The 16,716-nt window shown below is 45.4% G+C and overlaps 2 protein-coding genes across 2 annotated transcripts; one reads left to right on the top strand and one right to left on the bottom strand.

Moving 5' to 3' along the window:
* Positions 1–3,215: 3,215 nt before the first annotated feature.
* Positions 3,216–9,228, bottom strand: LOC106574504 (cytokine receptor-like factor 1). Its single transcript, XM_014150420.3, has 8 exons — positions 8,983–9,228; positions 6,220–6,498; positions 5,678–5,807; positions 5,372–5,541; positions 4,342–4,574; positions 4,102–4,195; positions 3,829–4,010; positions 3,216–3,671 (listed from the first exon to the last, which is right to left on the bottom strand). Exons 1-8 carry the CDS (start codon positions 9,038–9,040, stop codon positions 3,648–3,650), a joined length of 1,170 nt encoding a protein of 389 aa, XP_014005895.1. The 5' UTR covers positions 9,041–9,228; the 3' UTR covers positions 3,216–3,647.
* LOC106574505 (uncharacterized) lies at positions 9,049–15,425 on the top strand. Its single transcript, XM_014150421.3, has 3 exons — positions 9,049–9,184; positions 13,410–13,474; positions 13,961–15,425. The coding sequence occupies exon 3, from the start codon at positions 14,010–14,012 to the stop codon at positions 14,922–14,924; it is 915 nt and encodes a 304-aa protein (XP_014005896.3). The 5' UTR covers positions 9,049–9,184; positions 13,410–13,474; positions 13,961–14,009; the 3' UTR covers positions 14,925–15,425.
* The last annotated feature ends 1,291 nt before the right edge of the window (positions 15,426–16,716 follow it).

Raw genomic sequence — 16,716 nt, 5'->3', positions numbered from 1 at the left:
GTGGTATTTAACTCAGAATTGACTCCAGCATTTCCACAAACTCCGTGTGAAACTCCAATAAAAATCAGTCGGAAACAACCACCACCAGAGGAGTAATGAACTCCGAGTGTGTGATGCCCAGGGAGAAGGCAGGAGGTCTGGGGAGGTGGAGCAGGACCTTCTCCGGGCTGTGGGTCCCTGGCCAAGGCTTCTGAGACTGATCGCTGGCCCGGGTAGTCCGGCTCTGGACAAAATTAAAATCACATCCAACTTTATTTTAAGGGAAACATCCCAATACTCTAGTCTAGAGGAAGATATATGCAAGAAAATACTATACAAAATATTCAATTGTAAATAAATAAATAGCTAAAAAGCTAATTAAATACACCTACAGCCTACATAAATAAAAGATAAAGCTATGAACCTGCATAGAGAAGGACGGCTGTCATGTGAGGTAGACGCTGGGGTCAGTACTGTTGTAGCGTCCTGGTCCAGGGGTCATGGACCGGTCTTCTGATGGAGCTCCTACCTGTCTGTGCTCCGCCAAGCTGGAGCTGACACTGGACGGCTTGTGTGGCACCTGGGAACCCAGCAGGTTAGAGTGGGGGTACCGACGAGTCTTGCCCTGCCTAGCATGGAGTAAGAAGGGGTACCGGCGTGTCTTGCCCTGCCTAGCATGGAGTAAGAAGGGGTACCGATGCGTCTTGCCCTGCCTAGCACGGAGTAAGAAGGGGTACCGACGCGTCTTGCCCTGCCTAGCATGGAGTAAGAAGGGGTACCGACGCGGCCGAACCGGGTCATCTTGGTATCGATGTGGTACTGGGGTCCTGGACTGCAATCCACGGAGCCCACTGTGGAGAAAAACTCACAATAATTCATATTAATAAAGGTCAAAGGTGAATTTAAAGGTCAAAATTGAGGAAAATGTCAGCAGTATTTTCCATCGACTTCGGCTTCCTGCCCTACTAGCCTGGAGTGTGAATCCTCATGGCAACGGTGTGAATAAAGTCTACTCACCATACAAGAGAAATAGGCAAGGAGACTGAGATTGACCTCAGAGACTTACTATTGCTGCTCATACGTCTGTGGAAGGTGTAGGCGAGGCTACTGGGCTTGGTGAGGTCATGGTTGACGTAGCCAATGGTTGGAGGGAGAGCATAGCGACCGGGGCCTGACCCTAGCAACAAGTAATGATGGTGATGATAATGATCATGTTTATTTTCCAGTCATGTAAAACAAAAATATTTTTTTCCCCCATACTCCTGCTACTCCAGTTTCTAGAGCTTCTACATTTCACTTTTCCATTGATGTTAAAACAGAAATATGACAGTGTTGAGTACTGTCCATGTCAACTAAATTAAAGTTTTAATTTAAACATGTTCTTCAACAAACCTTTCCCTCTGCCAGCAATTATCAGACGTCTCTTAACCTCCATGATTTGTCGATCTCTCTCTCTATTTTCCTACCCCTCCTCTATTTCTTTTTTACACTTTGTTCTTCTGTCACTCCCAGCTAGGGTTGCCAATCCTCAGAGAATGCTTTCTCTGCCAGAGCAGTCAGTTGTGTCTGCGTGGGCAGCCCTGTGATTCGCTGGCAGCTAGAAATGCAATCACCAATCAGCACAACAATAACAAGCAGGAAAAGAGATTCGGTCTGGTTTGATCCTCTGTTAGTCCAAACATATCCTCTGTACGGGTCCTTCCTGCTCCACGTCTGTAGACAAAACTTTTTTAGACCACTTCACTCAAAAGGTATCCCAGAATAAGTTGACAACTCTACTCTTCTTCCTTCTCTTCCCTTTACTCTTTGCTGTTCTGTCACTGATTCACTCCCGGCACCTTCCAGCCTCTTCAAGAAAAGCACAGCCTCAAAGGCTGAATTATAAATGGTCTTTACAAGCTGAGGAAACGTTATCTCCATTCTGCAGCCCTGGGTACACTTAAATCACCATCTCACTTCTCTTCTTAGAGTTCATGTGTCATAGAGGTGACTCCATGTCCATGTGATGAGTACGCTTCCCTGGCGACTGAAGACTTACGGTAGCTATTCAAGGCTTTAGCTAATGCCCAGGCTTTAGCTCAGATGGTTAACGATGTTGTGGCACAGATGACCAAGGTTAAACCCATTTAGTCACGCATAGACAATTAGCTACACTTTGCCCACCTGCAGCAATCATTAGATGCCCCCTCTGTCTCTCTGGTACACACTGTGATGTTGGAGGAATTTCAAATCTGACCCTTCAAAGGGAGACTCAGCAATTGGATATCATCGCACATATTGGGGAAACTTCCTGCTGAACATACATACATAAACAACAACAGAATTCAGATTTACCAAGACTGCCACTATTGTCTCTCCCTAGTTTGCATTGCTGCTGTTTCTGTAAGAAGAAATTTGACCGGCAGTGCATAATGATATCATATTGCTGAGTGTAGCTTTAAGTTACTGTATAGGATATCTTTACATAAAGTGTGCTGGGAGGCAGAGATGCGTAACTAAAGGTTGTGAGCAGAGCCCTGACCAACAAACACGGGTTAGTTATTAACAGGCACTGACTCAGGACACTGGCAGGCCGCAGTAACGGGAACCTGCAGCCATGTCATCAACATCAGACAGACAACGTGGGCGTTGATTCTAAACATGCTGGGTAAACAGAGTCGGGTTGCTACCAATTATGTATTGCCACAAGCTTGCCACTGTAGTGAACATGAAAATTGGACTCATAAAATGCTCTGTCACAAAGTACTTTTAGAATAAAACAGGGCACTGGAGTCATTGGTGATGTAAGACCAGCCATGTATAAACTGGGTTAATGGAGTCATGTATAGATTACATATAGAGAACATCATTCCTGTTCCCCCAGTGTAACATCAGTAACATAAACATGACAGGCTATAAGTGCATAGAGGAACACAGCTGTGTGTCTGGGGGTGTGTGCGAGTGTGTGTGAATAGAATGACTTACAAACTCTTTCAAACAAAATTCATAATTAAGTCAATAACATGATCACTAACCTAACATAACTTACTAACAAAACATAATAGTTTAAATATGATAGTACAAAAATATAGGTGGTGAACTGCCTCCACAGGTAAACATTATGGTCAGGAAGTTTTCCTGGGCAGGGCCGTATGATCAGGAAAAACTCCTGGCCCTACTTATTATTAAGACAGATCTCCACACTGATACAGACAACAATGTCAGTCTATAGTCTTGTAACGGTGCCCCCCCCCCCCCCCCCCCCCCCCCCCGCAGACCAGGGTTCCCAAATATCGGGTTACAGACAGTTCCGATTGGGTCGTCATGGTTTAAGACTGGGATGTGACTAGAAACGTTACTATGGTCCTCCATCTTCACTGTTCCTCCAGTATGTTAGCATCCACTAGAGGGTGCTGTGGATCTCCAGCTTTTCAGAGCTGCCAGTATTTCCACAGTAAGAAGAAGATCACTATTCGTCAACTTCTTATTCCTCCATGTCTTGTTAAATAATTACAGCATAGCTAGGGCTGCTGTTGTAGAAACACTGTCCCCAAAATTGTATTTATGCCCCCTTCTTCCGTCGCTGAATGGTGTATGCAAAACCACAGCATTTAGGGGAAACCATTTTTCACACACATGATGTTGTCTTGACTTTGTTGCTGGTTGTTTAAAGGCAGGGGTGATGCGTACTATGACTTATCCCCTTGTAGGACCTGAGAGAGAGAAAAACTCATGAGGATTTCCCTGAACAAGAAAAGCTGAACGATTCAAACATGATGATACAAATGATTCAATAAGACCTGTGAGCATGCCTGTGTGTGTGGTCGTTGTATACGAGTGCAGGTGAGTTCTACTTAGATCCTTACCTACCTGGTTACGTGTTTTGTGGCTCTTCTGCATCCAGACTCTCCATTGGTCATAGAGTTTGATTGACATGCCACCGCAGCCATACGCATGATTCCGTACCCAGCCGAAGAACTGCTTCAGCTCTCGACGTAACGTAGAATTGGAGTCTCCAGACTTGGAGTCACACGAACCTGATAATGCACGCTCTGTAGGAGGGGAGAGAGGGGGTTAGAGTGTGTGTGTGTTTGGGTGTGCAGATGTGTGTGTGTGTGTGTGTGTGTGTGTGTGTGTCCTCACCACTATGAGGTGTAGAAGCAGCAGTAGGATGACTCCATTCACTCCAGATACCAGCCCTACGTGACCCATAGATCCCTACTGGGTTACAGCGCACCTGCATAGAACACAGTGGGATTACCACACACACACACACACACACACACACACACACACACACACACACACACACACACACACACACACACACACACACACACACACACACACACACACACACACACACACACACACACACCGTACCTGGACAAAATACACAGTACCCGGTCTCAGGCCTGCCAGACGACATGATGTCTGGTTCCCAACGTCATCCATGACCTTCCAGTCTGAGTTGTCCTCCAGCCGGTAGCGTATCTGGTACTTGGCCTGGAACAGGAAGTCTTTGAGAGCTGGTGGAGACTTCCATCGAACACTCAGATGGTCCTCCAGGTCACCCACACGACTCACACTCACAGCTGACGGCGGGTCCGTCGTTACTGTGGAGGGGAAAGAGGTAGCGTAACTCAGAAAATGACTTTAAAGCAGCAAGATCCGTCTAAAATAATGGTTATTTCTTTCTTCTCTGAGTGAATTGGATCTGAGCGTAACAGGAAGTCATACAGCACAGGTACTGTTAGTCTGTGTTATTAGTTTCAGTGTGGAGGGAAATGAGGAAGCAGCGAGTAGTAACTCGAGTGGTGTAAAGCGTCAATCGCCCACCTTCCTAGCCCTGCCCCATCCGCAGGGTGTGTGTGTGTGTGTGTGTGTGTGTGTGTGTGTGTGTGTGTGTGTGTGTGTGTGTGTGTGTGTGTGTGTGTGTGTGTGTGTGTGTGTGTGTGTGTGTGTGTGTGTGTGGCCCACCCAGCGTGAGTAAAAGGAAAATGAGCTCATCAAAAGGCAGGGTGTGTCTGGTCTTCTTCCATTTGTCAAAATGCCCGTCCTCCTCCATTTGTGTGTGTGTGTGTGTGTGTGTGTGTGTGTGTGTGTGTGTGTGTGTGTGTGTGTGTGTGTTCCCCCTCACCCCCAAAATCCTGGGTTGGGATCTAAGTAGTAGGATGAAGTTGGTCCTAGATGTTTATCTTAGGTCAGTTTTACGATTCTCCACTAATGGTTACTGTTAGGTCTTGGGCTAGGTAAGCTGATCCTGGATATGTGCCCCAGGGCAACTTTTAACTGGGGCAAGATGTAAAGCTCTAAAGCCAGAGGGTCAAAGTTCAGGCACTTACTCTCTCTCTGTCTATCTGTCTCTGTCTCTCTCACATACACACACACTCGCACGTATGCACACACTCACCCACGTCTAGGATATCCAGGGTGATGACATCAGAGGTGGCTGAGCCGAGCTGATTGGTGGCTTCCACCCAGATCTCGTAGGGCGTGAAGAGGGCGAGGTCACGAGGTATGTAGCAAGAGTACGGCTGGGCGGCATTGTACTCCTCACATTCTCTCTCTCTGCCATACCACCTACACACACACACACACACACACACACACACACACACACACACACACACACACACACACACACACACACACACGTGTATTACACTCAGACTGTATTAGAATGCGTGTGTATTAAGTGTGTGTAAGGAGTGTGTACCTGAGTTTGTATTTGAGTGTGTATTTGGTCTTGATGAAGGTCTCTCCCTGTCCTCCCGGTGCCCATCGACAGGTCAGGTCTTTGATGTTTCTGGACCAGCAGGTCAAGTTGACTGGCTTCACTGGAGGCACTGAGGGAGAAGGTGGGTGGCGGGAGAGAGGATATATTTTAGTTCAGAATGTTCTTCTGTCTGTCTGGGGTTCAAATTCTGGGACTTTGCCAAGATTCCATCCCTTTCTGAACACAAGGTGTTGAACAGGGACGTCATGCTGAGATTAGGGCACTGTGACAATACTGTGTGTGTGTTTGTGTGTGTGTGTCTGTCAGACCTGTGTGTGTATGTGTGTGTGTGTCAGACTCCATGTCCAGGGAGTAGTAAAGGGAGTAATGCACCACAACATGGTGTAATAACACAGGAGTTAACAGGACTAAAGAAACTACAGTTACTCATGAGACTAGTATAACACTGTTCACTTTTAGCTATGTGTGTGCGCTAGATGCTGCTGCTAGATGTGTGTGTGTGTGTGTTTTGCTCCACTTACTCCCAATGTAGAGACAGGACCCGGCTAGAACATGTCCTCCATGGTTGTGACACACCAGGTTGTCCCCTGACCTCTGCCTAGAGGCTGGCAAGCCCGGCAGGGTGACACTGAGGGCCGTAGGGCTCAACACGCTGTAGGAAGAGCTGGGCAGCCGGCGGCCATTCAGGCTCCAGAACAGAGAGCTGGCGTGGAGGCCCAGATCAGGGCTGACTGAACATGTGGCAGTGAGGGTGGAGCCGATGGGCAGGGCTGGGTCCTGGGGGAAGATCCCTGCCATCTCTGGAGGGGAGAGATGAGATGAGTGAATTAATGGATGAAAGAATGGTCGATTGAACTATTGATTCCCAGTAAGCAGAGGGAAAGAGAAAGACGAGAGGGGAAAGAGAGAGAGATGTGTTTTTACTGATTCAATGACTCAGAGGAGAATATCCGACAAATAGGCTACTGTAGAATACAGCAGTAACTCCCAGGTCAGTAGTGAACCCAGATTTCCACTTCCATAGACCCAGAGTGTTTATCACATTGTCAGACCTCTATAAGTCTCATCCTCAAGCCATGAGTGTTGAACAGTTGCCTCAGTTAAAGACTGTGTTTTGCTTTGAGGAAGCTCTTATGAAGACGTTAATTCGACCAAAACTCCTCCTCAACCACACATACACACACACTATTTACACCAAAACACTGGCAAGGCTGATGCTGCAAATGTATCATCGTGGAAAGGAAGCCAGGCCGTGATTAGCCAATCAAACAATGATCCAGCTCCATAACAATCATGGTCTCACCACCGCAGCATTACAGGAAAGGCTAAGCAGAGGGAATGCCCCTGAATTAAGGAGCAGAACATTCAGTCCAAAGACCTCAACGACAGATGCAATTACACTTGTGTATTTACTCTCCTAATGCGTGAGTAAATACACAAGGGCTTTAGCCCTAGGGTTCTGAACAAGTAACTATGGGCTGTAAAATAGTATTTGTTTCTAGAAAGGAGGTCTCCTGAGGTAAGGCTGCTCATATAGGTGATGGTTTAAAGGTGCAAAGGTGTTTTTTTCTGGTAAGAGTGTTCTGATTATACGGCTTGTACAGAATGTTTGTTTTCGTTCATGTCTGAGACTGAGCATGAATCATTTCTGCAGGGTTTTCTTTCCATCCAGGCACAGAGCCAAGATGGTGATCAGTTTGATCAGGTGTGTTAAGTGCTTGGATGGAACAAAAGTCTGCACACCCTGTTTGTTTCTCAGGGGTAAAAAAACATTGCTTTGAATCTAAGTAAACACACAAGCTGTCGGGCTAAAGCCCTGTATTACAGCACTGGTGTTGAGAAGATAAAAAATGGCCTCTGGTTTTAGACCCTCGTGGTTCTGGATGTCAGTCTTCAAGTATGCTTGGAAAGCGACTAATCCCCTGGTTTCTAAAACACTGTTTACCTTTCGCTGCTGCACGGACCAGTTCAAAGGTAGTCTGTGTTTCTGTCCGTCTACGGGACAAAGGAGCCACACGTGGAACATTTGATGGAGGCCTTGTATGTGAGTGAATTGAAACAAGAAGTCATGCAAGATTTAGCCATATCGAGCCATGTGATGTTTTCTGAATGGCAGTTACTTTGCCTATGATGAGTGTGTGGGAGTTTTCACTGGAAACGTTGACAACAAGAACAGAACATCAACTAGAGAGCATCAACATGACATAGAAAGGAAGGTGAGAAACCGTTCACAAGGCGGCCTAAAGGTCTTCAGTGGTGAGGAGAATGCTGATGCACATCCAAACCAGGAAAAATAACCTTTCAGAAAACGTGTATTGCTTTGTTATGAATCTATGGGGGGGGGGGGGGGGAGTATTGCTCTTGAACCAGCAACTCTGTGGAAAGTGCAGTGCACAATCCCCTGTGCCATAAAAGTCCAATACTTCTTGCTATAGAGGCAGTGGCTCACTACTATCGTATACACTAATTTCTTCATTAATAGAAACAACTAAAATACATAAAAAGTTAATGGTTGGACAATAATAATCTAGGCCTACGTAGTTTTTTGAACTCATCTATACAAATAAACTGGACACAGACACAAAATCTAGCCGACATACCGCAGCACATAACTGTGATTTATTTAGTTGACTTTGTATTAAACTGGCGGTTAATATTCCCCGAGACCCGACCATATGATGTCACCGTCTGTAAAGCCCAGAGCTATATGTGTTAAACGAATTATGAGCCGACCTGTTGAAATCCATCCTCTTGGGACACAGTTTTTCAATAGCATGGTCAAGAATACCGAGGTCTGTGTCTAGGATTATTATTTCACCATTTCATCAAATCTAGAAGGGCTAGTGATTGTTCATGGAACGGACTTTTTTTTTTATTGCAATATTTTACATAAAGCAATATCACATTATTTTACATAGTTTGACGCTGGATACAGATTTCAAATGTTATTTTATTTCTTTTTGAAATGCATTATAATTAAGTTTAGCCAATTCATTTCATTTGAAATGTTTGGAAAAAATATGGTAGCCTACTAAATCTGATTGCCTGCGTTCAAATTACTTAATATTTACCAAACATTATTCTTTTTAGGACAACAATATTATGGATAATCCTTTCAAAATATGTAGGACTTGCAATTGTTAGAGCAATTCTTTTGTACACTCATTCGCTATGAAACCCGCATAAACAATACAGTTTAGCGCATAAACAAGGTTTAGGACAGTATCCTACCAAACCAGCTTTACAGACAACGCGTTATCACATGGAAGAGCTGCTGTACTTACGTGACGATGAGGACATCACAGCAGGAATGTACAGAATCAAGAATAATAATGACAACATTTTATAGCAACTTTTATCTTCTTTCGTTCAGTCGGTAAACTCTCCACTTGTTACGCTTATATTAATAGAGTATAATTTACACAGGTTAGGAGGGGACCGCACGGGTTCAAGTTGAAAAGCACCGCAGTCCGAAGATGCGAGAAGGTGAGTCTTTCGTGCCCAAGCTCCGTCCAAACCTATTATTTTATCAGTTGATAGCAAACCATCTCCGGTCCTAAAGAAACCATCGGTAGTTGTGAGCTTTTCCAAACTCCGTTTAGTATTCTAGTGCTTCAACTTCTGTCTGTCTGCGTCTTCACACACAAGTTCATACTTTTCAAGCTCCTCCTCTCTTCCCACACAAACGCCAGTCATTTTTTCTTCCCCCCCAGTCTTTTCCTCTCTTTTTCAATCCCCCCTCCCCATCTCTTGGCCTGTGATGCGTCAAGGAGTCAGATCCATTCACTTTCACCGAATCACTCTTTCCCCCTCTTTTCTTTCTCTCGCTCCTTCTTTTCTGCCTGGGGGGGCTGTTGAGTGTTGAGTCACAGAGCATTATAGGAAACTTCCTCATGATGACTCTGACTCCCACACAGTATGTGCATGCATGCGTGTGTCTGTGTGTCTATGCGTGCATGCTTGTGCATGTGTGTGATATCTGAGATGGTTTGGTGGTTGGGTTTGTGTTTGTTTTGATGTTATGGTGACAGGTGGTGAAAGGGATGTATTGTGGTATCTTGCATAACCCATACCCAATGCCTGCAGGGAACAATACATATTATGTCTTACACTAGTATATTTTTCTCATTGAGTGAGTCTACACCCCCCCGATATTTTCATCAGTCATTCCTTCCTTCAATTCTTCTTTCATTCCTAGCTTCCTTCCCTTTGAAGTAATCACTGATTTGACATTGTAGGAGTGGTGAGAGTGGGTGTTATCTGATGCGTTGGGTAACTCACTAGATGTCTTAATTCACATGAGCGAGACGGTGATGTAAGGTAGACTACAGTCACAACATCCAGTCTACTCAATCATACTGCATTATCTTGTAGGATTTTTAAAAAAAACACTTCAAGTTGAACATCTCAATGGGCACTATGACAAATGTCTGAAGTTGGCATACCCCTCTCTTTCTTTCTCTCAGTCGTTCTCTCGGTCTCTCTCTTCCCCCTCTTTCTCTCCCTCTCTTCTTTGAGTCAGTTAGTGTAACAGAGACTAAGAATGTTAACTGATTCAGAGGCAAATGTCCCACAATGCCATGCTTTCTCTCGGCTCCGGGAGGCGCCCGTTGTTCCGGAGGTGATTCCCGCTCGTGGTGTGGCGACTGTGTCCGGGCATCCCGTAAGTGTGAAAAAAAGGTTTGAATGAACAAGAAAACCCCGTGTTGTGTCATTTATAAGCCATTCTAAGACTGTTAGAATAAAACTGGTTTGCTAAAGGGGGTGTCGAATGGCACACATGAAAGGAGAATGGCACACATATGCGAGCGCGCACGCACACACACACACACACACACACACACACACACACACACACACACACTGAGGGTAAGTTGGTTCTGGATCTGTGACTGACTGCCTACAACCATGCTGAAACATTGAGGAGAACAGATTGGAGATGATTCAATCCAGTACTACTGTAACAGACATGGGAAGACAGGCTTATTCCCTTTAAACCAGACCACGCTGATGGGAACATAGGCCTATGGCAAAACCATGTGGCATGTGGCTGAAAAAAAGTGGCTTAACCCTGTGAGACCCACAGTTGCAAAAATGCAACGCTGCCTGAATTGCATCATGTAAACTAAACAATGATGTCAAACACGATCTAGTGCATCTCCTTAGACCCAGATTCATGTCTTACTAGTATTTGTTGTGTCAGTATGATTATTGTGGTATCAGTAGCCTCTGAAACATTAGAAACCTGTCCTCTCATCTGAGACCACACTGGTCCCCAACACAAGCATAGTGTATGTTGGTAGCCATCCAAGTACATTACTTGAAATATGTTTTTCTGTGATCTGACTATGTAAAAAATGAAAATAAATCAAGAAACAAACATTCTGAGCCAGAGCTAGAGGTATTTTTGTAAGTGATGCAAAAACGCAACATTGGGCTTAAAGGGTTGCAAAACTGAGAGATTGTTTCTCTTCCAAATTCTACAAATATGAACAATTCAAAACTTCATTAGCTACTTTGGTGTTCTTTCTACACATCAGAAGAACAGACCAAAAAAAGGTGTGGTTTATGAGGTCAAGTAAGTAAGATACTTCAGCCAGAAAGGACAACTAAATAAAGTAGGTTAGATGTTCTTCATACATAGAAAAAACATTAAATAGTTGATCCTTTCAAAAATACATGTTCAAATTTGCTATTTTAGACGAAATGACTTCATTTCAGATTCATATACCATTTGACATTTTACATCACATGTTAATGTTTTGGATTCATTTTGATGTGATTTTTATAGATTTTCACAGTTTTCTTAATATCAAGTTTTCATACATTGAAGCCCAATGTGGCTTTTTGCAAAGTTTCCAGAAAATTGTTCTATAAACTTGAAATTAAAAAATCGAATTATTTTCATATCGGGGCCTATTACAAGTATTTCTGAAGGGGAACAGCATGCTTTCCTCATTTGGTTCTATGCTTGCGTCTCACAGGGGAAGGATGATTCCATTAAGGGGCACATCAAAATGGAATCCAGTACTGTAGATTCCAGTACAATAGAATAGATTGTGATGATACGTGTATTATTCTCCCTGATTATGGACCCTGCAGGAGGTTTTAGCAGAGGTTACAGTTAGAGCCCTCTAATCAGGACTGGGAACCACTCCAACTCTATCTGAGTACAAGATGATGTACCAGGGGAGAGATAGAAAGAACAGGAGGGAGGAAGAAAGAAAGACCGATGTAGCAAGAAAGTGAGGGGGATAGAGAGACAAAGAGTTGGAGAAAGGGAGAGATAGAAAGAGAGAAAGGTAATCAGAGAAAAGCAGAGCGAGATCATTTCCTCTCAACATACCTAGAGGCAGCCCCAGAGGTCCAATCCTGCCTGATTAGGAGAAGAATGTTGTTTGAAGACCATCAGTACCTGGTTATGAACCAGTTCCATCTAGAGACAGAAAGCAGGGCTACTCCTTTCTGAGGAATTCAGAGGGATTGTGCATATGTATGGGGATTATACCCCTGAAAAAGGAGAGAAACAATCAGACTGTCATTCCTCCTCACATAGAGAGAGAGTCTCTCTCTCTCTCTCTCTCTCTCTCTCTCTCTGTCTCTCTCTCAATGGTTTCCCTGAAATAATGCATGACAGATGTATGTCAACCTCTTTCTTCTCCCTCTCTCTGTCTCTCTTTTATGGCAGGGCCTCCAAAACATGCCAACGTAACTTATGTTTCTCCTTCTCTGTCTCCCTACGTCTCTCTCTCTCACCCTCTCTCCCTCTGTTCCCATCTGGACCCAATGTGTTGGTCTACTCTATGCCATCAACAATCAAAAAAAGCAAAACACTACATTGAGGAGAAGGGGATCAAGGTTTTGTCTGTAAATCCCTCTGGTTTTATGGCCTGAATTACAAGTACATGTGAAGTGCATGTTCATTTGAACTAGCTGGGTTGGATAGATTGGATACTGGCTGCTTTCACCCGTAGGCTACTCCCCAACCCAATAATGTGGAGCTACAGTACGACTGGGAGGGCCTGCTGCTCCATTTCTATCCATTGGAGGGCAGTACCTACAAGCTTGTTCTGTATGTGTCAATGGCTGTATATGTAAGCAATAAGACCCCAGGGGTGTTGTATTTGGCCAATATACCACGACTAAGGGTTGTTCTTCAGCACGATGCAACGCGGAGTGCCTGGACACAGCCCTTAGCCGTCGTATAATGGCCATACATCACAAACCCCCGAGGTGTCTTATTTCTATTATAAACTGTTTACCAACGTAATTAGAGAAGTAAAAATAAGTGTTTCATCATACCCATGGTATATGGTCTGATATACCACGGCTGTCAGCCAATCAGCATTCAGGGCTCGAACCACCCAGTTTATAACAGTGCATATCAAATATTTTGCATATCCCAACTCCCCCTGAAACACCCGCAGGGAGTCAGGTTAAGGCCAGGGTCGCCATTGTACAGCGCCCCTGGAGCAATTAGGGTTAAGTTCCTTGCTCAAGGGCACAGCAACAGATTTTTTCACCTTGTCGGCTCCGGTCTTCGACTAGCAGCCTTTCGGTAAATGGTCCAATGCTTTAACCTCGAGGCAACCTGCCTGTATACATTTGTTTTATTACTGTTTACCCTCAAATAATTTTCATATTAGGTTATCAAATATATATAATAAGATATAATAATCTTCTATCATTTTCCCTTTCCCCTCTGCTACAGCTTCTGTGAAAACCACCACTGCCTCTGCTGTCTCTCAGGGCACTGCCAGTTCTACTACAGCCTCTGTAAGTGCTCTTCTCTGCTATAGCCTCTAAGACGAACCTCAGAACATTTCTTAACTAATATCATTACAACCATTAAAACATGGCAGAAACAAAACTGTATCACTGTAACGGTTCTGTAACGACAGACGCTGGGCGACGAAAAGCAAGTACAGGGTGTGGATTTAATAATAAATAGACATGAAACAAAACAAGAAGAGCGTCTGGACAGGAGAAACATAACTATATCAATGCTGACTCGGGAATGAAACTGAGGAAGTGACAGATATAGGGAAGGTAAATGACATGATGGAGTCCAGGTGAGTACCATAATTAAGCGCAGGTGTGTGTAACGATGGTGGCAGGTGTGCGTAATGAGTGAACTGGTGACCTCGAGCACCAAAGAGGGGGAGTGGGAGCAGATGTGACAATCAGTGTTTTGATATGATGAAGATATTGTGAGTAATCATATTCATATTCATATACATTTTTGTCTTGTTTCATTTTCAGGAGAGTTGATTGGTGTGTGGACTACCTGCTCAGGCAGACTGGGAAGGCCATGCAGGCTATGGGCCCTGAGTCGGAGGAGACTGATTTTGAGGACTATGCAATGGACCCCACAGTTGGTAGTGTTCTGGATGACTTCACCACCACCACTACTGACTTCTCTGATGCCAGCCCCACCAGGCTCCTCCCACTACAGTCTAACCTGCTGCGTGCCCCACCCAGGCTGCTCCCACTACAGTCCAACCTGCTGCGTGCCCCACCCAGGCTCCTCCCACTACAGTCTAACCTGCTGCGTGCCCCACCCAGGCTCCTCCCACTACAGTCTAACCTGCTGCGTGCCCCACCCAGGCTGCTCCCACTACAGTCCAACCTGCTGCGTGCCCCACCCAGGCTCCTCCCACTACAGTCTAACCTGCTGCGTGCCCCACCCAGGCTGCTCCCACTACAGTCCAACCTGCAGCGTGCCCCACCCAGGCTCCTCCCACAACAGTCTAACCTGCTGCGTGCCCCACCCAGGCTGCTCCCACTACAGTCCAACCTGCTGCGTGCCCCACCCAGGCTCCTCCCACTACAGTCTAACCTGCTGCGTGCCCCACCCAGGCTCCTCCCACTACAGTCTAACCTGCTGCATGCCCCACCCAGGCTGCTCCCACTACAGTCTAACCTGCTGCGTGCCCCACCCAGGCTGCTCCCACTACAGTCTAACCTGCTGCGTGCCCCACCCAGGCTGCTCCCACTACAGTCTAACCTGCTGCGTGGCCCACCCAGGCTGCTCCCACTACAGTCTAACCTGCTGCGTGCCCCACCCAGGCTGCTCCCACTAAAGTCTAACCTGCTTCCTCCAGTGCCAAGTCTGCTGCAACTAGTACCTGCTTTCTTCACCCACATCCCAGTCTGCTGCCAGGCAACTCCACCCATGAAAAAAAAATGCATCACTAGTGGCAACGCATCACTAGTTTCCATATAGACTGCTGTACTCCAGACCTTTTTATCTTCTTCTAAAATTAGAGGCTTGATTCAATCAGATTGAGCATTAACCCACGGTTGCTCTTGTGCGTCACAAACCACTCACTTCCTTCCCACACACACCATGTCATTTCAAATCAATTATGTTGAACCAACGTGGAATAGATGTTGAATTGACGTATGTGCCCAGTGGGATATTTTCCCTACCGCATTAGAAGTTCAAAATGGCGATAGAAACTGTAGGCTATTGCATAATTTTCATGTTAATTTGGATGGGGGGGATGTAAAGCTGTCACGACTCCTACCGAAGGTGGCTCCCCTTCCTGCTCGGGTGGTGCTCGGCGGTCGTCGTCACCGGCCTACTACAGTGGGGTGAAAAGTATTTGATCCCCTGCTGATTTTGTACGTTTGCCCACTTACAAAGAAATGATCAGTCAATAATTTTAATAGTAGGTTTATTTGAACTGTGAGAGACAGAATAACAACAAAAATATCCAGGAAAATGCATGTCAAAAATGTTATAAATTGATTTGCATTTTAATGAGGGAAATAAGTATTTGACCCCCTCTCAATCAGAAAGATTTCTGGCTCCCAGGTGTCTTTTATACAGGTAACGAGCTGAGATTAGGAGCACACTCTTAAAGGGAGTGCTCCTAACCGCAGCTTGTTAACTGTAAAAAAGACACCTGTCCACAGAAGCAATCAATCAATCAGATTCCAAACTCTCCACCATGGCCAAGACCAAAGAGCTCTCCAAGGATGTCAGGGACAAGATTGTAGACCTACACAAGGCTGGAATGGGCTACAAGTCCATCGCCAAGCAGCTCGGTGAGAAGGTGACAACATTTGGTGCGATTATTTGCAAATGGAAGAAACACAAAAGAACTGGCAATATCCTTCGGCCTGGGGCTCCATGCAAGATCTTACCTCGTGGAGTTGCAATGATCATGAGAGCGGTGAGGAATCAGACCAGAACTACACGGGAGGATCTTGTCAATGATCTCAAGGCAGCTGGGACCATAGTCACCAAGAAAACAATTGGTAACACACTACGCCGTGAAGGACTGAAATCCTGCAGCGCCTGCAAGGTCCCCCTGCTCAAGAATACATATACATGCCCATCTGAAGTTTGCCAATGAACATCTGAATGACTCAGAGGACAACTGGTGAAAGTGTTGTGGTCAGATGAGACCAAAATGGAGCTCTTTGACATCAACTCAACTCGCCGTGTTTTGAGGAGGAGGAATGCTGCCTATGACCCCAAGAACAACATCCCCATCGTCAAACATGGAGGTGGAAACATTATGCTTTGGAGGGTGTTTTTCTGCTAAGGGGACAGGACAACTTCCCCGCATCAAAGGGACAACGGACAGGGCCATGTACCGTCAAATCTTGGGTGAGAACCTCCTTCCCTCAGCCAGGGCATTGAAAATGGGTCGTGGATGGGTATTCCAGCATGACAATGACCCAAAACACACGGCCAAGGCAACAAAGGAGTGGCTCAAGAAGAAGCACATTAAGGTACTGGAGTGGCCTAGCCAGTCTCCAGACCTTAATCCCATAGAAAATCTGTGGAGGGAGCTGAAGGTTCGAGTTGCCAAACGTCAGCCTCGAAACCTTAATGACTTGGAGACGATCTGCAAAGAGGAGTGGGACAAAATCCCTCCTTAGATGTGTGCAAACCTGGTGGCCAACTACAAGAAACGTCTGACCTCTGTGATTGCCAACAAGGGTTTTGCCACCAAGTACTAAGTCATGTTTTGCAGAGGGGTCAAATACTTATTTCCCTCATT

The sequence above is a fragment of the Salmo salar genome, chromosome 16 (assembly GCF_965601325.2).
Source record: "Salmo salar chromosome 16, fSalSal1, whole genome shotgun sequence".
NCBI classification, from domain to species: domain Eukaryota; kingdom Metazoa; phylum Chordata; class Actinopteri; order Salmoniformes; family Salmonidae; genus Salmo; species Salmo salar.
Note: the sequence above shows the minus strand (reverse complement) of the source record. Positions and strands in the feature narration are given on the sequence as shown.

Excerpts from the sequence above, each read along its gene's own strand:
- LOC106574504 (XM_014150420.3), bottom strand. The coding sequence starts at position 9,040 with ATGTTGTCATTATTATTCTTGATTCTGTACATTCCTGCTGTGATGTCC. Across the intron at positions 6,499-8,982 it reads TGTGATGTCCTCATCGTCAC|AGATGGCAGGGATCTTCCCC; the intron begins GTAAGTACAGCA and ends TCTCCCCTCCAG. Across the intron at positions 4,575-5,371 it reads CCTGGATATCCTAGACGTGG|TAACGACGGACCCGCCGTCA; the intron begins GTGAGTGTGTGC and ends TCCCCTCCACAG.
- LOC106574505 (XM_014150421.3), top strand. The coding sequence starts at position 14,010 with ATGCAGGCTATGGGCCCTGAGTCGGAGGAGACTGATTTTGAGGACTAT.